Consider the following 21,456-nt stretch of genomic DNA (forward strand, 5'->3'; position numbering starts at 1 on the left):
CAAGTAAGATCAACAAGGACATACAGTGAAAAAGCAGTAAACAAAGGGTGATGCCTGATAGCATGTGCCGAATAAGACTATTAGCACCCATTTTCCATGCTCTTCCCCTCGCACAAGTATTCAAAGTTACTGCCTATTTCATGCTCTTGAGTGAGGGTAGACTGCAGGCAAACAATAATAATTATTGATCGACATTTAAGATTTCTGATTGGCTTAGCCAGGCTCACCGTTCCTTAAAGTGCTAGTGTAAATTAGGGGTGGGCGGAACCTGCGTAGTCGCGCTACGCAAAACTCCGCAAAATAGTAAAAAATCTCAGCGAGCACGCAAAAGTTCTGCGAACATGCAGAATTGCTTTTTCCGCTCGTTCGCAATGCTTTTTTCCTGTTCGCTAAAGCTGTTTGCGTGCTCGGGGAGAAATATCTTGCGAACACACATTTTGAAAGCGCGAACAAGCAAAAAATTCTGCGAAGCCGCAGATCGCGTAATTTTTGGCAATTCTGCGTTGTCCGCGGAACGCGGAATTACCCAAATTCCCCAAGCGGTACGGAATTTACTGCCCAGGCCTAATGTAAATACATCTCCAGTGTCCTTTATTGACTCACCACAATGTACACAGTTATTCCTGTGACCACAAACAGAAGCAGTGCACTTATTAGCTTCAACAAACTTCAATAAAATCCCCATGCTAACTAGTGTGAGGAAGTAGTGTTCAGGATATGACAAAAAGAGTATTTTGGACGCATGTTCCTAAACACAATTCTAAGCACTGAATCTGAAATGTAAACATGCTTTTAAAAAAAATAATAATTGTTGTTTTATTTTTCCTTAAAGGTTTACAGATTTCTTTCTGACAATGCACGATCAGCGACAACTGTGCCTGCACTATATTCTCAGAGGTGTCCACAAACATGCACTAATGTCATCCACCAGGTGGAGCACTATTGTCACCCACCAGGTGGAGCACTAATGCCATCCACCAGGTGGAGCACTAATGCCAATCCCCAGGTGGAGCACTATTGTCATCCACCAGCTGGAGCGCTATTGTCATACACCAGGTGGAACACTAATGTCATCCACCAGGTGTAGCACTATTGTCATCCACGCACTATTGTCATCCACCAGGTGGAGCACTATTGTCATCCATCAGGTGGAGCACTATTGTAATCCACCAGGTGGAGCACTATTGTCATCCACCAGCTAGAGCACTATTGTCATCCACCAGGTGGATCACTATTGTCATCCGCCAGCTGGAGCACTATTGTCATACACCAGGTGGAACACTAATGCCATCCACCAGGTGGAGCACTATTGTCATCCACCAGGTGGAGCACTATTGTCACCCACCAGGTGGAGCACTAATGCCATCCACCAGGTGGAGCACTAATGCCATCCACCAGGTGGAGCACTATTGTCATCCACCAGCTGGAGCACTATTGTCATACACCAGGTGGAACACTAATGTCATCCACCAGGTGTAGCACTATTGTCATCCACCAGCTGGAGCACTATTGTCATCCACCAGGTGGAGCACTATTGTCATCCACCAGGTGGAGCACTATTGTAATCCACCAGGTGGAGAACTATTGTCATCCACCAGCTAGAGCACTATTGTCATCCACCAGGTGGATCACTATTGTCATCCACCAGGTGGAGCATTAATGTCATCCACCAGGTGCGGCACTATTGTCATCCACTAGGTGGGGCACTAATGTTTTTTCACAAGGTAGAAAGCACTTGTGTCACCCACAAGGTGGACCACTCAAGTGTGATCCACCAGGTGGTGAATTCTCTGGCACATCACTGTCTAACTATCAATAGGGTGGAAGGAAGAGTGTAGGACTGCATTATCAAGGGACTAGTAGGGAGCGGGGCTAGGAAAGGGGTGTTCTCTACAGCTGCGGCTCGTGCATGTAAGAGCGGTGGGCAAAGTGGTTGAGGATTTCGACAGACGAGGGGAAATTAATTCTTTATTTAAGTTTCCCTCATCACTATCTGTCGAAATCCCCCCACCTGGCCCCACTGCCCCCACTCTTACCTGCATGGGCCGCAGCTGGTTCCCTCCCACCTATACCAGTGGCAGTCCGGTACACTCCCTGCGCTTTTATCCCTAGTCTGGTCATAACTCATTGAGCGACGATGGAACAGAGCAGAACCAGAGGACCTATATGAAGGTAGGCTACAAGGGCGAGAGAGCGGAGAAAAGCATAAAGGACTCCCCAATACCTGCTCCCTTAACAACAGCCTTCCTTCCGGCCTGATGATATCGCCTTGGACAGTGAGGGAAGGGGAGTTGAGAAAATACAATTAGCTGTAAGGTTTGGTGTTGGATATGACAAATGTTCCTCTTGTTCATTGCCAGCCTTCTCCCTCCTTCCAGATGACTGAATTGGATGTCGGTTGGAGGAGTCTGGGACCAGACCAGGGATGTCCCATAGAGGAGCAGGGGAGCAAAGGGGTGTTATATCCCAGGACCGGCCCTTTCAAGGGCCTGATGTCCATGATGATAAGGCAACTTACCTGGGCATATCACCAGATGGTGCCAGATGCCACCTGTTCATCCAGAGGGTCCCAAAAATGCTTTGGCCCTAGGCCTAGTTATACCTTCTGAAAAGCCTGGAATAGACCAGCAAAGCTCTTAGTCTGTCCCTATGCCATATCTCTTTCTGGTAAACTGTACTCACTCCCAAACCCAGTGCATACTTAATTTTAATAATATGTTAGGAAACACTCTCAGCGCACTACACAAGACGCGTCACAGACAGGGCTATCTCACCTGGTGGCTGAGCCAGGGGTTGGGAATCTCGGGCCGCCCCCGGTCCCTCAGCACGTTGTCCTTCATGCTCTCCACACAAGGATGCTCCCGCACTTTGGATCCAAATGGAGGCTCGTAGTCTTTCACTTCTGCCAGAGAGTAAACAAGCACAGAACAGTAAATACATGTGGTTCACATGTATAAAACAGGACATAGAAAATGAACACATGTTTACATCTGCTTGAGAGACATCTTTTTCAGCTTTAGTCCTGTTACTTCTGGAAGTTTGTCACATTTTATTAGAGTAAAACTAATCAACCACCTGCAACAGCCTATCAAACCCGAAAGCACAATACTCCTGTCCACAGCGACGAACCTTGATTCCTTACAAGATAGTGTCTGATGTAAACCAGGAACACGGATAATTTATGGGACAAAGATAAGCTGTTGAGGTTTATTGCCTATGGTCAACAGAATTGGAAAAATAAATAAATATGTGTAAATTAGTGGCGGCTTCTTCACAATGGCGGAGGAGCGTTGCCCCACTGCCTGGCTCAGAGCTAGTAAATGAAAAATAAAATTATATCATCATTTTATTTTTCATTTTCTGGCTCGGAGCCAGCTTGCGAAGGGAGGGGCGGGGCATTGGGGTGAGGAGTGCGATGTGCACTCCACTCCCAAGTGTGCATATGTCTTTTGTCTGGCCGTCTCAGGCTGACCAAAACTCGCATGCACACTTAGGTTTTCTCCAGCCCAGTTGCATTGAGCAAACGGCCTGGAGAAACCCCGCAGACTCCTTGGTCCGAGCAGGGCGTCTTTCCTGCTTGCTCAGACCAATCCTTGTGCTGCTCTCATGCGAGAGCAGCGCAGGTATTGCAGGGAGTCCGTGGCATGGCCCCAGTGCATGCTGGGACCAGGAGGGACTATGCCAAGTGCAACGTGGGAGGCAGCTCCAGGTACGTTTTTATTTTAAATTAGGTTTTTATTATAAACCCCCAGCCACTCCCCCTCCTGTGCTCTCCCATGCTCCCCCATGGCCCCTCAACCCGCCCCACCACCTCTTTATTGTGGCCGCTGCAACTGGAGTAAATGATGTACACGTAAACTTGCATCATCATGCTTGCACACGTATGCATCATGATAGGAGGCTCCAGAGTGATGACATATGCATGCACATGCGCTTCCACTTAGCAGCCATTTTGATGTTTGTCACCCGCATGATGGTTGTGGGGATAAATCATGTGGTGGAATTTTTTTTTTGATTTACAGCTCCAGGATGGCGGATTCCCATTTTGGAGTGATGAATTAAACACACAAAAAGGCGCGCAAGAGCAAATCTAGTAAAAAAACAAGCAACTCTGTAGCAAATTGCAGCAGTCTGGCTGTACTCACAAGGAAAAAAAAAAGAACTAAAATGGACACATACATCCAGGGAACAACAGAGAAGTGAGAGGATGGGAACAGCAAGTTAAAACTTCTGAGAAATGGCAGTGAGCACGTAGGAGGATGAGCAAGGCCAAGGGATGAGCTGAGGGTTATTAAAAAACAGGACCAAGAAGGGGACATGTGGGGATGCAGTAAGTGAGCTGGGGTTGGCAGGGCAACACAGAGAGTGTGTGGGGATGGGCATCTCAAAGGGGAAGCAACACAGAGAAGAGTTGGAGAGAGAGAAAACACATGCACTCCAGAGGAGAAAGTAAGCAAAAGAAAAAGTAGTGCTACTAATGAAAGCAGTGGAAGGATACAAGTCATCCAATCAAAAGAATTGTAAAGAGTTTATGCTCCAGGGACGGGTCAACCACAAGAAGAGAAAGGAAAGCCATTTAACAGGAAGCAAGCAAATAAGATTGATAGAAAGCCACCCAATGATAAGAAATGGACAGACCCAAAGTCCACTCTTAGTATTGATACAACTTTGTACAGGAGACATAAAAAGTAGATCACTCTCTGCTTGATTTCACTTATTGTGTGTGTTTTTACAGTGCAGGAAGAACACAACTGATTGATGCTTCTTTCTCGGCTGAAATGGCCTTAGGAGAAGGCGAGGAAAAAGAAATAAAGCGTGGAGTTGATGGAGGGGATTGTTTCTTATATGTGACATGTTTATTGATTTAGGGTGTGTGAGACAAACGTTTTCAGTCATTTTCGGAATTGTTACCGTACCCTCATTACTGTTTCTAAACAATGATGTTGATTTAAGACAGACTCGTATTTCCCTTTCCTTCCCCCACCCCTGCCTTTCTCCAAAGAGCTAAAAGAATGACAATTCAGAAAGGCGAGGCTTTACAATACAGCCATTGTTTAGGTTCTGTGTACGAGTCAACATTAGTAACAACTGTAGCCTCATATCCCTGCCCTACAGAGACAGTGTCATCTCACAACCTTTCACCCTGGATGTAATACCTCAGGAAATGACTTCACCGAGCTCTAGATCGAGGGGCAGCACACTGTACAGCATTTTGTAAACAATGTTGGTTAAATACTTGAGGACAACATATGTTAATGAACAGTGACTGACATCAGGACCAAAAAGACAACTAATTAAACTAGCAGATGCATGAACAATCTGCGGTCAAGTGTGTTATATTACAGGAAACGCAACACTGCCAAAGCAGGGGGGGGGGGTGGCTACCTGCACACTAAACATCGAACTTGCTTCTTGACACCCCTTTGAGTCGCTTTTTCACTTGTTCTAATCTGCTGCACCTCAAGATCTCTGAAGCTGACATCAAAATCACACTCCTTCATTGACAAACTTGCTAAGAAATTAAACGAGTATTTATATACGAGGTATTTCTATAGCGTGAACCTAGACAAAAGGAAGCGGAGTGCTGAACAGGGTCAAAGGCAAGGATACAATAAACGAGTTATTGGAGAAGTGGTTGGGTTCCAGAACAGTAGTAGTGGTTGGGTTCCAGAGCAGTAGAAGTGGTTGGGTTCCAGGGCTGTAGAAGTGGTTGGGTTCCAGGGCTGTAGAAGTGGTTGGGTTCCAGAGCAGTAGAAGTGGTTGGGTTCCAGAGCAGTAGAATTGATTGGGTTCCAGAGCAGTAGAATTGGTTGGGTTCCAGAGCAGTAGAATTGGTTGAGTTCCAGGGCAGTAGAAGTGGTTGGGTTCCAGAGCAGTAGAATTGGTTGGGTTCCAGGGCAGTAGAAGTGGTTGGGTTCCAGAGCAGTAGAATTGGTTGGGTTCCAGAGCAGTAGAATTGGTTGGGTTCCAGAGCAGTAGAAGTGGTTGGGTTCCAGAGCAGTAGAATTGGTTGGGTTCCAGGGCAGTAGAAGTGGTTGGGTTCCAGAGCAGTAGAATTGGTTGGGTTCCAGGGCAGTAGAAGTGGTTGGGTTCCAGAGCAGTAGAATTGGTTGGGTTCCAGAGCAGTAGAAGTGGTTGGGTTCCAGAGCCGTAGAATTGGTTGGGTTCCAGAGCAGTAGAATTGGTTGGGTTCCAGAGCAGTAGAAGTGGTTGGGTTCTAGAGCAGTGAACAGTTTCTGCTTTGTGATGTAGTGTTCTTTAAAGAGGTGCATCTTCAACTCTTTCCTAAATTGGAGTAGGGTGCAGTGGTCCTCATGTACATAGAGATGTCATACGAAAGCCTGGGAATATCTTCCCAGTAAGTTACTTTACAGCCATGAAGACTCAACACAAAATAACAGGTGAGGTCCATAACATCCTTGAGCTAGACCAAGTCTTACATATTTTTTCCACTTGTTACCATGCAGCCCAACATGGAGACGCCAGTGTGTCTGTGTACACAACCTGTTGTTTCTGGTATATTTTGTCATCCATACACTCTCCTGAAAAAAATTCTCAAAAACTCATGCTCCATGTATGTGGTGCAAGGACTGTATATTCTGTGACTATTTGTCTAATATGACATGAATGTGTTTCATATATAACAGTTGGTGAGTGTATGAATTTGTATTATCGGGATGGGGGGCAACTGAGCACTTCATGGAATAATCACTACCCTCCGTGTTGGACCTGGCCCTCCTTCCAAGACTAACCCCTGAACCTTGCAACACCTTTACCCTTTATCAAACCTTATTGGGTTCCCTTTTTCTACCTACCAGGCACCCCTATGGTCGGCCCTTGGGTAGGGCGCATTGTTAGTAGAAGGTAGGTCCTGCCCTGGTGTGGGTGGCATGACCTCGTAATACTTTACTGCTATCTTCATTTTTAGTAGCTTTTGCTTATTACCCCTTATTAATTACCTTACCCGGGGAACATGGTAAAAATACGAGGCTAGCATCCCTAAAATCCGAAGTAAGTCATACACTCTTTAGGAAGTGTGTCCTCTACCTTCGAAGTCTGGAAATAGGACGTCTGGGCAGTGACTGTTTCCTCATACACTCTTACTGGATGATAAGGCCGGGATGTGTATTCCCCATCTGGAGATGGTGACAGGGCCTAGGGCAACTCCAGCACCTGGTGTCAGCTGTCTGCCTTTTGGATTAGGGGGGAGGAGTGGTTTCTGGGTAGTGTCATGTCCTCCAGAATGCCAATGCCGCTGCCAGCTGGGCGGCTGACGACCCTACCTTCCTGCTTCAAAGGATGAGATGTCCCATGACGGGAGACACCCCCCGACCAGGATCTGGGGAGGGGAACTCCCTGCCTACATGAAAGGAGATCAAAGACATTGTCGGGAATAAAGGAAGGACGCTGGGACTAGAAAGGAGACTCTTGTTGGGGGAATAACGGAAGATGTACCCCCAGAGCCCTGCTGACACGGTCACGGCTCCCTCCTAAGGCACTGCGAGTGTGCGTCTAAAAAGACCTCCAGAGCCCTGCTGACGCTGTCGCAGCTCCAAGCTTTTGCCATCACCAGAGCCCTGCTGATGCCGTCGCGCTCCAAGCTTTTGCCATCACCAGAGGCCTGCTGACGCTGTCGCGGCTCCAAGCTTTCGCCATTACCAGAGCCCTGCTGAGGCTGTCGCGGCTCCAAGCTTTCGCCATTACCAGAGCCCTGCTGACCTCGTCGCGGCTCAAGTCTGTCGTCCGCATTGAATGACCAGTAGCAATGTAGAGTGCATTCCATACTCCTGCCCGCACTGCTGGTGCGCCACGAACTGTGAGAACCGAACCACGAGTACAAAGCGTACTCCTGCCCGCACTGCTGGTGCGCCACGAACTGTGAGAACCGAACCGCGAGTACAAAGTGTACTCCTGCCGACACTGCTGGTGCACCACGAAACTTGAGGATAGAAGCACGACTACGAAGCGTACTCCTGCCCGCACTGCTGGTGTGTCACGAACCTTGAGGACAGAACCGGCGCATCGTAACCTCCAAGCCTGAGAACATAGAGTACGCTCCATAGCCCTGACTCGCACCCGCTGGTGCGCATCGCAATCTTTTAAGCATGAACGTAGAGTACGCCTAGTACTCTCCCCCCCTGAACCCCCCTGTGCGCTGTATATCTTTGTCCTGTACCATCGGGAGGAGGACGCCACGTACTCTTCACCCACACCATCCGGTGCGCGTCGCCCTTGGGACCTCCTTGAGACGCTGCGAGTACAAATGGAGCGGCCCAAGGACTTACCCTACCCTGACCAGGACTAAACCCACCTGAAACATTCTTGAACAAGACAACTAAAGCCTCGTCTTGAAGTAACCTTGTGGAGGTTATGCACCTTATGAGAAAGTTATATAAAGAATCCGATATTTTTACTAGAACTCTGTGTCGTGTCCATTTGTAGTGGGACTCTCCTACCACCGCGCGTAGTCCGAAATGCTTGGCACGCTAGCTAGGGAGTAAGCCTGTCTGCCCTGGCTACAGTATTACCAAAGGGGAGCAGGCATCATTTAGGGGAGTGCACCTCCCCTCTTTTACGTGGAAGTGGGGTTCCTACTGGACTTTGGTGCGACCCTCAGCCAATGGGGAATCCCATTTCCCACACTCCGAGTCACTAAATTGACCTGAGCTCAACTTAAACCCTCTGGTAAGTAAGGCATAGAGAAGAAAGGCTAAACTTGGGGCGATGTGAAAAGTAATTATGCAGTACCAAAAAGAGTAACCGTCATAATGCTTAGCAATGACAATCCCAAACTAAATTACACGAGTACAATAAACAAAATGACACAAAAATGGCAACAAGCTGGTAAGGGTACTAGAGAAATCGATTTTCTAAGTTTTAATTAGAAATGGAGTAAAAAATCACTAAGCTCTAGTGATAAAAAATAGTCACGGTATACTGAGATCTAGGCACAATTTGAAGCCGACTGTTAGAACTGGGGGTCTCTAGTTGGCAGAGGTAGGTACCAATGTCCAAATAGGGACCCTTGCTTCTAGTCAGGACGAGGAGATAACCCTCTAAGATAACCCCTGCTCGCCCTCAAGGTAGCTTGGCCTGAGCAGTCTAGGCTAACCAGAGGCAATGCGTTAAGTATTTGTACCAACACTCACAGTAACACAGTGAAAACACCACAAACTGATTCCACAACAGTTTAGGAAAATCAAGATATTTATTCTAAACTACACAAGACCAAAACGGCAGAAATCCAACATACACAATGCAAGGTTATGGTTTCAAATGAGTTCTTCAGGTTGTAATCAAAGTTCTTTAAGTTACGATCAAATAATCCACAGATGCGTGAAAAGTTCACAGTTGCGTCACGTCGACTCACAGTACCTTTTAGATGCAACAAAGTTCCACAAGCAGGAAGCTGGTGCGGTGGAAACAAGCGATGCGTTACTCCTGAGACCCTGGGGAGGCGATGCGACAGCCCCGCTGCAGCAGCGGGCGTGCGGCGACGAATCCGGTCTGTAAGGGGAGGAAGGCAGCTTGCGTAGATTCCGGTGCGTAGGTTCCGTGGGAAGTCTGTTCTCGCAAAGGCACGATGCGATCTCGTAGGGGCTGCGACGATCTCCGGGGCGACGATGCGCAGTCCAGCGGTGACCCTCTCTCTCGCAGCTCCTCGATGGGATGTTTCTGCGACGATGTTCGCAGCGACGTGATGCGGTCCGCAAGCAAGCGGTGCGGTGATCTCACCCAGGCGACAGGCTCTGCGACGACACTCGCAGCGATGTTCGATTCCCCTGCACCGGCCTGGGGCGTCCCGCAAACGAAGGGTGCGACGGCCTCGGCAGCGATGTCAGGTGCTGCGCCGATCTCGACCCTCGTAGCGGCGGGGAACTTCTCGCACTGTCGGGGTTGCGCTCCGCAAGCGAGCGAGGCGACACTTTTCAGCTTCACAAATTTCTCAGCTTAGTCTCAAGCTTCCCAGCTCAGGTTCAACTTCTAGAGGCCCCACAACTGGATCAAGCACTCTACGAAGGACAGAACTCTCTCAGCAGAGTTCGGGGAGACTGGGGATGAAGTCCTTTTGTTCCTGGGACTTCGGAAACAGGGAGCCAGCTCTTCTCAGGCCCTTGGAGATTCCTTCAAGACAGGGGACACAGCTCACAGCAAAGTCCTTCCCCTCTCCTTGGCAGCAAAGCAACAGCAGGTCAGTCCAGCAGAGCAACAGCAGGACAGTCTTCCTTCTTCAGAGTCAGCTTTCTCCTTGGCAGAGGTTCCTTCTTGATTTCCAGGATGATCTAATTTTCTGTTGTCAGGGGTCCTGTACTTATACCCCTAAAGTCTTTGTTCTCTCTGTGCATGTGGGCCCTGAGCCCGGTCTGAACCAGTTCTGGGTGGATCCTGAGCACTTTGTTTTGCTGGCTGCATCTTTCCTTTCAGAGTGAGGGGCAGGGTCCTCAGCCGCCCAGCAGGAGGTGGAGCCAGCCTTGTGGCAGGCAGGCACAGCCCTATTCAGCCCAGGTGCTAACTCCTCCCACCACTCAGGTAGCAATTGCTCCACTAAGCCTAGTGCTGACTCATCCAGCCTCTGGGGCATTCCCCAGCCCCTGTCACTCACAAACCAGACAGTCAATACACAAACAGTCTCAGGCACACAGAAGGGTCCGACAAGAGAACAGCAACTTTCTAAAAGTGCTGTTCTCAAACACAGGATCTAAAAACCACCTTTCCTAAAAGATGCGTTATTAAATTCTGAGTTCAGGGATACTAGATACTTATGTCCTATCTTGTTCCTATGGGAAGAAATGCTGTTAACCACTGTAGCCAGCATCCCCCATGTTAACCTATGGAGCAAGATAGCCTTACAATAGTGAAAAACGAAAATGGCTGTAATTCACTACCATAGCATGTCACCTGCACTAGTACATGCTCTACCTTTCACATACACTGCACCCTGCCCAGGGGGGTACCTTGGGCCTTCCATAGGGGTGACTGATGTGCACGAAAAGGGAAGGGTTAGGCCTGGTCAGCGGGACGCGGACCAGGAGGACATGGCAGTTCTAAACTGCCCGTAGGCGCTGCAGTGGCAGGCCCGAGTCACCATTTTAGAGCTACTCCTGTGGGTGGCACAATCAGTGCTGCAGGCCCACTAGTAGCATTTGTCATTACCGGCCCTGGCACACCCAGTGCACTTTACTAGGGACTTCATGGTGACACAAATATGCCAAACATGTATATCCAATCAGAATAACAATTTACATAGGGAGCATATGCACTTTAGCACTGATCAGCAGTGGTAAAGTGCGCAGAGTCCTATTGCCAACAACCACGGGTCAGGAAAAATAAGGGAGGGAGAAGCAAAAAGTTTGGGGATGACCCTGCAAAAAGGGCCAGTTCCAACACCGACCATGATGGCGTGCGGGTCGGCTACACCAACCATGTTCGCCCTGGTCAAATATTTTACCATCTGACTCAGTTGCGTAAGTCCAACCAACCAAAGGACACTTCTAAGGCCCTCAAGACTTCAGGTGAGGTGCCTATAGGCTCCCAGGGTATCAGGCAGAGGCATAAGCCAACAGAAGGTTCAATGGATGTCCAGTTGCCACTGGTCGTCTGGGTAATTCTAGGAAAAGACCTCTTGCAGGATGTTGTATCCATATATCCACAGAGGAGGTTAGCCAACTGTCACTTGGAGTCCGCTTCTTTGTCCTTGGTACCAGAGGAAGCAAGCTCAGTCCTTCGAGAATCCTCTAAGGTTACAGACAGCAGGTCCAGTTCTCTTCTGATATTCTGCAGGTCCAGAAAGTGTTCTGAAGAAAGAGCCTGGGTAAGCCACATTTATGCCTGCCATTAGCTTGTTGGTGGGAGTGAGTTCTGGCCCCTCCCTAACCAGTGGTGAAAGATAGCAGGCCCCAACCTACTGATTTTTTGCAGTAATTCCTATTTCCTATACACTAATCAAACATAAAGCACAATGTGTCCGGAAAAATTCAAACTGGCGGAGGTCTTCTGCCACACTAAACTTGGGCTCTGAGGCTGTTGGGGCGAGTGGGAAGTTTATTATGGTAATCCTAGTATCTCCCCCATATGCACTAAAATCCAGATTGAAGCGGGTACTGTACCAGGAACAAACCCAGAGACAGAAGTCTGGTAGGACAAAAGCAAGCTCTTTCAGCAACCAGACAGGGGTTTAATAAGAATTGTCTTGCCATCCTGTTCTCTCCCTTTAAAGTGCACACCAAGTATTACTTGTGGCTCAACAGACCCAACAGCATGATTTGATTTGACTTTGTGCTGTCAAAAGGAGCTCCAAAGCCCCCATACTACATATTTTGTTGAATTCAGAGCAGTCATCTCCTCTCATTCAGGTCAGCCTACTGTTTACTCTTGGTGGCATTTCACACCTCATTCACAGCAAATCAAATCTAATTAATGACTGGACTACTGTTGGAGAGCTGATTACCAATTAGCCTCTCAGAGCATCGGCAGGGAAAAGGTAAGTGTCTCAAAGTTACTTTTCCTTAATATTTATGAAACATCTGACTTCACCATTGAATTGGGTTTTAAAACTATATAAACGTTTTTTTAATTATTTTTCTAGATGGTACCTTTCCTGAGTTATCAGTATTGGTATTTTAATCTGAACTCTGAATTTGTCCAAAGGACAGCTAGCTCTGCCACAGTTAAAATAGCTTTTTGGGCCATGTCACCGTAGGGACATGGTATTATTCATTTTCTACATGTCCTCCTTTTAGATATGATGCACAATAACTTGTGGGCCAAAAGGATTACATAGGGGTGACTTACTAATATTTTAAAGGGAGGTTTTTACCTGAAAAAAAGGTTATTTTGGTGGGTTGAATTTCAGGATTACCACGACAGCAGTCAAGCTACACATGGTAGGCCTTATGCCATGATTGCTTTGCCACTGTAGTGGATGGCACAGTAGATGCTGCATTCTACTAGCAAGACTTAACTTCCAGGGCCTGGGTACTCTTTGTACACTAACTATTAGGGACTTATTGGAAAATTAAGCATACCAATTAGTAATAGCCAATTAAATCATGTTTAACCCCTTACATGCTGGTGACGGAACCACGTCGTCACGAGCCACGGGTGGCGTGTGCTCATGATGGCGTGGTTCCATCATGTTGTGGCCGCTCCACCCACACGGCACTGATTCCCAGCCTGTGCGGGCAAATTAGTGAGTGGGCGGAGCCGTGACGGAACAACACCGTCATAAGCACAGCCCGCCCGTGGCTCGTGATGGCGTGGTTCCGTCACAAGCATGGCGGCGCCGCGGAACCCCTCCCCCCCCCAGCGACGTGATGGAATTACCGCCGCGGCCAAGGGGTTAAAGAGAGAACACAGACTGCTTGGTCACCAGGTGTAAAATCCACAGAGTTCCAAAGTCACCAAAAACATAGGGTCGAGAAAAATGTGAACAATCTGCGCGGACCAAGCAGAAAAGGCAGATTTCCTACAGTGAGCTAGCTCAGGGGGTTGTGTGAGAGCTGCTGAAATCTGTGTGTTTACCATAGTTCACAATAAAACAGCTAATTGCACAATAGCTACTGTACAGGAAATCTATTTCGCCAAAGAAATCCTCCCCAACATGCCCATAAAAGAATCGTTGAGAGGTTCACATAGCTCTATAATAAAGCTGACTAATCAAAACATCATCATTACGGGCAGCAGTTAACACTTGCCTTACATACACTCGACCGGTACAGCCAATTATCTGTCATCATGCTCCACAACCTTTGTCTGCCCCAAGCATCAGTTTGATCAGTTTGCACTAAAACTTTGTCTGTACCTAAAAGCATTTTTTTTTTTACTTTAAGGATAAATACTGATAAAGTAAATGATTGATAACTAGATGACATGTAAATTTAGCTTATTAAGCTACCCTGAAAATTTGGGGTGAATCCAGCCCTTCTGTACCTTCTTTGGAAAGCTTGGTATAAGAAGCAACAAAAGCAGCAGTGATATGGGAGTGACATAGCTAAGTGCTGGAATGTGCTGCTAATAATGCAGAGATCTTACATTTTCCAGTGAGATGAGCTCACCAAGGCGTCATCTTATTTTGTTTTTATTTTTGTAAATAAAGTCCTGGATTTCGTTTTTTTAAATGTAAACTACCTTTGATATTTTCGCCCAAAAAATCACCAAAGTGGTTTCATTGGCTGTGAGTCATTGGGAGTGTGTTCTAAATTAAATTAATAATACTGCACAGTTTGTTTATTTAGTTTAGCAGCTCTCAGGTTCACGGGCAAACCAAAGGGAAGAGAGGGCGTTGCACTACATTAACAAAACAGGAAGAGGTAGAAAGGAAACACAAAAAGGGATTAACATTGTGAACTGAGGCATAAAAGACCATTCTTCAAAGTGTACAGAAGTGTCTGCCAGCTCCTCCTGTTACAGGAAGAAGGGATCCCCAGACAGTGCTGTCACGAGCCACTGAAATGCTGCACAGACTTCCCAGCCGCTATCTGAATCCACATCGGGTTTACAGGCTGGGTCAAAACACTTTTCCAGATGTGAGTCTGAAAAAGATTTTTTCTCAATTGTCAGTATTTGGGGCGATCTCCACACCTGAGCATGTCATTGTTAGGACAGCTCCAAGAATCCTCGGGGCTGCTTAGTGCTGGTTTGCATAAAGTGGAATAGGACGGCCCTAAATTCATACACGTTTTCATACTTTTCAAACCCATATATCTGAGTGCTGATAGCCTTCAAACATGGCAATGATATTAGAACCACTAGAAACCCGCAATGCATGTGACTTTCTCAGTGTTTCACCAATCATGAACCTAGCATCCTGCTGCGTCTGATTATAGTCCTGATGACGGCCCAAACTCTGCGATTCCCAAAAATAACATGGTGTGCAGAGTGGAATCGCTTTTTAGGTCGAGCCTTGGCGCAGCGCGCATGTGCTGATCTAAGGATACGGCCTCTTGCAGCTGACCAGGACTTTTCACAAGCTAGTGCGTGTGTGTATTTTTTGTGCTTATTTTAATTGGGCTTTGCGTGCTGTCTTTCAAAAAATATGTATACAAAAAGGTTTTGGGTCCAACAAAACAGGCCAGCCTGGACCTCAACAATTGCAAAACAGAACAAAGTAGCCAGCCTGGATATTTTGATTTCAAATTAGGGCTCACACAGCCCATAAGTACTGCGTGACCAAACCATTTACTTAGCAAGACATTTATTTTGATTCTTAAGCAAGTTTCAAGCTCATAAAAGCATGACATCAAAAAGAAACCACTGTCAAAAGCAATCAGGTCACAAGCAAAAACAAACAATTGTGTGCACAATAACACTATATACAACCAGATCGAACATTTAGTCACAGGTTCCGTGTGACACGCAGGCAATTGTTTTCCACTCTTGATTCCGCCTGTCCACTGGTATTTCAATTAAAGGACTGGTCTTTTTCCCTTTATGCTGTATATGTTATTTGATTGTAATTGATTTAGGTTGTATGTACTGTATTCTAAATTGCACTTTGGTGTCATGTGACTGTTTGAGTATTTAGTATTCATTTTTGTATATAGTGTATTTATTGTGCACACAATTGTTTGTTTTTGCTTGTGACCTCGCGGGCTTGTTTTTGTAACAAAGGTGAGGCATGGCGTGCCCTAGATACAGGAGAACAGTGTGTGGAAGAATCTCCCCAATTTGGTTCTAGTGGTGCTTCTGTACCGACGTGAGTGCTGGTGTTGAACTTAAAACGAGCTCCTTGTCTATATCTCCTAATTGGGTTGACTTTCATTTGAGAGCCCTACTGGGCATAATTCCTGCTATTCCCTTTTCAAATCTTTTCTTTGGGCTCTTTTTCACTTCTATTATAATGTAATTTGATGATTGTTTTAAGAACCCTGAACTGTTTCTTGGAGTTGCAATTCTTGAGTTGCATATTTAGGAAGCCTGTTATTTATGTCATTATGAGGCAGCCCCAGACTTTAAGTTAATCAACTTAGTTCTCTTCTTGTCTGTAATTCTGTCTGCCTGTGTATTTGCGTGTCTCAGTGAGACTGTGAATGAGTGTGTGTGGTTTGCGAGCTTGTGCAGCTGCCTCTCTGCATGTGTGTCTGCCTCTGTGTGTTTGAGTGTGGAGGAGGCTGTGTAACTGCCAAATGGTCCTTTCAGAGAACATCCGCGGGACCTTCCTTTGTTGTTCCAAATCTGGAGCACACAGCACCAGGGGCTGCCAACGCCGACCTCCTTGTGCAATAAGTTGTAATAATTTGATTGAAAAGCCTGAGCAGCTGTTTGATTTACGTTCAGTCCGTGGTGCCTTGTTTACCTCCCCCACCACCCCCCAAATAGCTCAAGCAAAACACTTAAAAGGTCCCAAAGGCGAGACCTATTAGCTATGCCAATGCTTGTTGGGCTTGCAGAAGGGGTTATGTGACTCATTCTGAATTGCTGGTAGGAGGGCATGTCATAGGGGCGTCTCCTCTTGTTTGTGGTTGAGGGCATGTGAAAGGGGCAGCTCCTCTTAATTGTGTTTAGAGGCCATGTCAAAGGGGCTTCTCCTCTTGATTGTGGTTAGTAGGGCATGTGAATGGGCCATCTCCTCTTGATTGAGATATTGTGAAAGGGGGGAAGTGTGGCGCCACGGCCAGGGCGTCTGACGCTGGATGCTGGGGATCATGGTTCGATCCCTGGCTCTGGCGGCAGGGGTCTGCCCCTCACCATGCGACTCTGGGCATTATCTCGCTTAATCTTCCCAATGGCCCCCAGTGCCTTGAGACCCCTTCGGGGATGATTTGTGCGCTATACAAGTACAAGATTTACATTTTATTTTTTTATTTTTTTACCACTGCGATCACATGTATCTATGGCTTTTTGCTGGCTCTTCGATAAGTAATGCACCCACCCTCCCTCAAGCGCCTTGAGACCCTCTGGGTGAGTAGTGCGCTATACAAATCCCTGAACTTGAACTTGCTGTACTTGCGAATGTAATTGACCGGATACCGATACCTGCTTTGGGCTGGAGTTTTACTTGCAGAGGGAAAGCTACCCTTGACAGTTTCCCATTCTGAAATATGTTCAAAGGCCTCCTGAAAAGCAGACTGCATTCTCTCCCTGATGTCTTCCCAGGAAAATGATCTTTACAAAGCAGCACCTGTCTCTCTCAGAGACAAAGGCTTCTTTTTAAAAACGAATACATTTGGTCGTGCAAATGCAGGCATGGATGTCCACTGCCTCTTGTTAGCCATTCTCGCTAAACTCAAAGTTAATCACTGAGGGTCACATGTAGTGAAAGTCAGCGAAAAGGCAATGTGCAATAGGATCTATTTGTACATTTAGCAGATCGCAAATTGCATCCCAGTTAGCAAATCAGTTGGTGTGAAATTGCCCATTCGGGGTTACAAACAGATTAGTACATCAGAACCCAAATTATTTAAGCAAATTCTCTCTTGCCTGTAATTTGATTAGTTTAAGAGTCTTCAGCAGTATGTGGATTCAAATATCAGACACAATGTTTTGCTAAATGTATTTACTCCACTTTTTGACTGTTACATTTCAGCTTTTTGATTTACAATGAGAGCTCTACCGCTACAAGTGTCAGAATTCAAAGAAAAAGAAGAATTTAGGGAGTGAACCAACCGTACGCTTTTGTGGTAATTGCATTCGTCAGCAGTACTGGCCACAGCCCTTTAACAGTTGTATGCAACAGTATTTCAATTTGTTTGTGTTAAAAACAGATTTTTGGACAAAGTGCTATTTATTAAAATACCACTGGAATTGTTAAATGTTCCAATATGTTACTAACATCAAACACTGTACAATTTCCTGTTGATTAATTTTAATGTCAACAAATTAAAATACCATCAGAGCAATACTAGTTGTGGGTGATAGCCTTGGGTGAGCCCCTGCAACTTGACATCTCAGAATACATCATCCATCAAAATGGCCTGCATCACAGGTCTCAGCCATCATCTACCAAGGGGTTGGAGGGAAGTTTGGTTGTGGCTCTACCGGGTGAAGATGAACATTTGAGATCACTTTTTTCTGTTGGGAGAGTAACAACAGAAGGGTGAGGGGTGGTGATGTATTTCGGGTGTGTATGTATGTGTACTGAATTTCTTAAGCACAAGGCTAGCTGTGGAGAAACAAAACAATGCGCAAACAATAACAGGACGTAGGAAGTGTTTTGGGGGACGGGAAAAACGGCTCAAGACCTTGTGCAGTAATACAAACTGGCAGCAGAGGCGTATCTATCTTAAGGCCAATTTACCCCAACTGAGCAAAAGGGGCCCATTTTCTGCTTTAGACCCATGACATCATTGATAGACCAATGGCTGACGCGAGATCGTCATTTTTCAACCAACACACTTTCTTACTAAAATGGAGAACTGAAAATAGGTATCTGCATTGTTATTGGGTTATTCTGAAGTTGTATAGCGCATTACTACTACTTGTGCTACTTTACGTTGTTATATTATCGGTTGGGCCAGTATATATGGTTGGAAGATGTCTTCTTTCAATGCACCCAACGTAAAACAGAGAGGTGGATTTGCGGCAAACTCCTTCCGATGCAAGAGGGGAGGGTAGCCACACTCTAAGGGAAACATCACCAGGCAGTGGGGAGATGGGAGGGAAACATGAATGTGGGCAAAAAAATCAATGAAGGGAGACTACAGAAACACTGGTGAGAAGAGGGGTTCACATATTTGTGTGTGTCCCTGCAATTATTCTACAATTTACAGTGAGGGTGAATGACTAGTGTGCGCAGGAGAGCAAGAGCAACATAGCGTTCTTAGATCGAAAGGGCAGAATTCCTCACAGAGTTTCATTTTTACCTCTCCCCCATCCCCTAGGTGATGTGTTTCACCATTCACTTTCATCACGTCGGACGTGGGGCATTTAGAATGAGGAAAAAGTCCAAACCAACATGGATAGGTGGTTGAGAGTTTAAGCCTGGTCAAAACAATGAAATGTGTTGCACATGTCAAATAATCTGTTCACTAATATTCGTGTTCCGTAGAGGAGATACAAAGGTCCTATATTACACACATTGTCCTGTTTCCTACTCTTCGGGTACTCCTGTCTCTCTATTGACTTCCATGAGTGAAGCCAGGAGAAATTGTGCCCTACTCCTGGGCTTCAGGAAAGGCAAGGAGTAGTACAAGAGTAAGTCAGACCTACTCATAACAAAGTTTTTGTGAATCAAGCCCAAAGCGTTGGAGTTATGAACATTCCATAGTTACAAGCAAGGTAACGATGAAGGTGGGGCATTCACCCACTTACTGTATTATGTTGGAAACAAGTCATAGATCTATTTCTCTAATTTTGCAAATACAGGATGCTCCCATCATGATTGTCCATAATGTACTTTTGTTTGGTTTCACAAATGTTGTTCGTAAGATGGGTTAAGGGATCAGCGTGCCTTCCTGTTGGAAGAGGGCACACACTCAATGACATACTTTTATATCCACTCAGGTCCCCCTCAACCTTTCGTCCTCCCTTCTGTTGATAAAGTATGTTCCAGTTATGGTATACTTACTTCAAACACCAGAGGGCTCAGTCAGAGCTCCTCCGTTAATCTACAATCAGGTGCATTCTGGGTTTGCGGCTGCTTTTGAACTTCAAGTTCAGCGCCAGGTGTGATTGGACGCACAGCTCCATTTTTCCTGCACAAATGTCTCCATGGGCTACATGGAGGACTTTGTGCAGGTGAAACAGGTCACACAGAGGAATGCTGGAAAGACATAGATAATCTCTTTTGGTAACGCTAAGAAACTCTGGTCTACGGATTGGTGGCCAGCAGACTTGGGGACTGCCCCATCCCTAGGACGGTGGTAAAAAGCTTGGGTGTTTACTTAGATCAGACACTGTTTATGCAGGACCAAGTGGGGGCTACCTCTGGGACTTGCTTTTATATGATTCACTTGCTGCGTAGAGTCTTTCCCCTCCTTCCACTAGCGGTACGCAAATTCTTAGTTCTTGCACTGGTTATGAGTCGCCTGGACTATTGCAATGCGCATTTGGACGCTGACAGCGAATCTCTGCTAAATAGATTACAGGTTGTACAGAACACGGCGGCGCGCTTGGTCACAAATATGCCTCCTAGAACGGCCTCTCTTTCTCTCCTACAGCAACTTCACTGGCTTCCCATCCACCAGAGAATTTATTCAAAAGGTGCTGTACTGTCCACAAAGCCCTAAATGGCAAAGGACCTAGCTATTTAGCTCAGGAACGTATTCCTTACCAGTTGAGCAGAGTATTACGCTTGGGTACGAAAAATCTTCTTACTATTCCCCGTGTGTAGAAATTGCGTTCAGGAGGCAAATCCTTCTCTTATAGGGCTCCATGGTTGTGGAATTCATTACCCCTCACTTTGGACAGTTGTGGTGAGGATCACTTGAGCTTCAGGAAACTCCTAAAAATTGAACTCTTTATGGCTTACTTGTCGGTAACCCTAGCGCTGCTTCACCGCAGCGAGGGGATACCCCCTCGAGGGTGATTCCTGCACTATATAAGCTTCAAAAAAAAAAAAATGAATGCTGTGGTTTTTATCACATGGTAAAAGCGCCCCGTCGTGTTCTCTCATTTCGATCTGCATACATGAGATTCAGAAGTAACACAAGAGGGGTGGCTGGAGGCAGGGTGGGATCACAGTATTTCTCCAGGGATGGTTTTACTTCCTTTTAATTCCTCCCAGGTCTGAGAGAATCAGTTATGGTGCCCACTATGTAAACTTTGTCATTTAAGACCAGTGTTTATCATGTCACTAGTCCACATGTATGCAGATACAGCTGTTTGATGAAAATCACAACACTGAATCAAGCAGGAAAGCTTACATTTGATACTAGGTTTATTCTTGGGCCCGCTGTCTATAGGTTGGCCACTTTAACATATCCCCTTATGGTTTTGGAGCATTATTGAATCCTTGAGGAATAAAAGAAGTCTTGAAAGGGAGAACAAGAAAGAGGAACGCTTGAGGCGAAGCAAGGAGGACGATTTAATAAAAAACTGACAAGCACTAAGAAATGACATCATAGACTCTGAATACTAACTTTTTTTCCAGATGCTTTGCATTTCTAGAAGTCTGTGAGAATGAAATACATTTGCCCTGCCCTACCTATCTGCCTCTCTGCAAATTCCTGCCCAGAGGATGAAAGAAATGCTCAACAGGGCCCAACATCTGGCACGCAGCTGTCCTGGCCGAGTAATGTTGGTGCCCTACCTCAGAAAGCAGTATTGCATTTCTAAATTTGTCTGAAAATTACACCCTGATGAAAACCCAGACAAACAAACATTCGCCATGCTTCCCCGCCTCTTCTTTCAAGCAGCATGCTGTCGCTCTCCGCCCCCACTGGAGCCCAATGGGAACACCAGGAAACAGCAATGCAGAAAGTTCCTTCCATGCTAATCATGACTACTGGAGTCTGAGAAAGATACAAGCATTGAACAAAGAATAATAAAAATAATAGGGCTGAAAGAAGTTGCTTTACT

The 21,456-nt window shown here is 46.2% G+C and overlaps 1 protein-coding gene across 2 annotated transcripts in view; it reads right to left on the bottom strand.

The window, feature by feature from the left end:
• TGFBR2 (transforming growth factor beta receptor 2) overlaps nt 1–21,456 on the bottom strand; it is a 169,534-nt gene that overhangs the window by 7,119 nt on the left and 140,959 nt on the right. For both annotated transcript variants that reach the window (XM_086942112.1, XM_086942111.1), the window contains exon 12: nt 2,775–2,902. In XM_086942112.1, the coding sequence (XP_086798238.1) occupies nt 2,775–2,902 (128 nt within the window). The remainder of the gene's footprint in view (nt 1–2,774; nt 2,903–21,456) is intronic.

This window comes from Lissotriton vulgaris, chromosome 10, assembly GCF_964263255.1.
Source record: "Lissotriton vulgaris chromosome 10, aLisVul1.2, whole genome shotgun sequence".
Classification (NCBI taxonomy): domain Eukaryota; kingdom Metazoa; phylum Chordata; class Amphibia; order Caudata; family Salamandridae; genus Lissotriton; species Lissotriton vulgaris.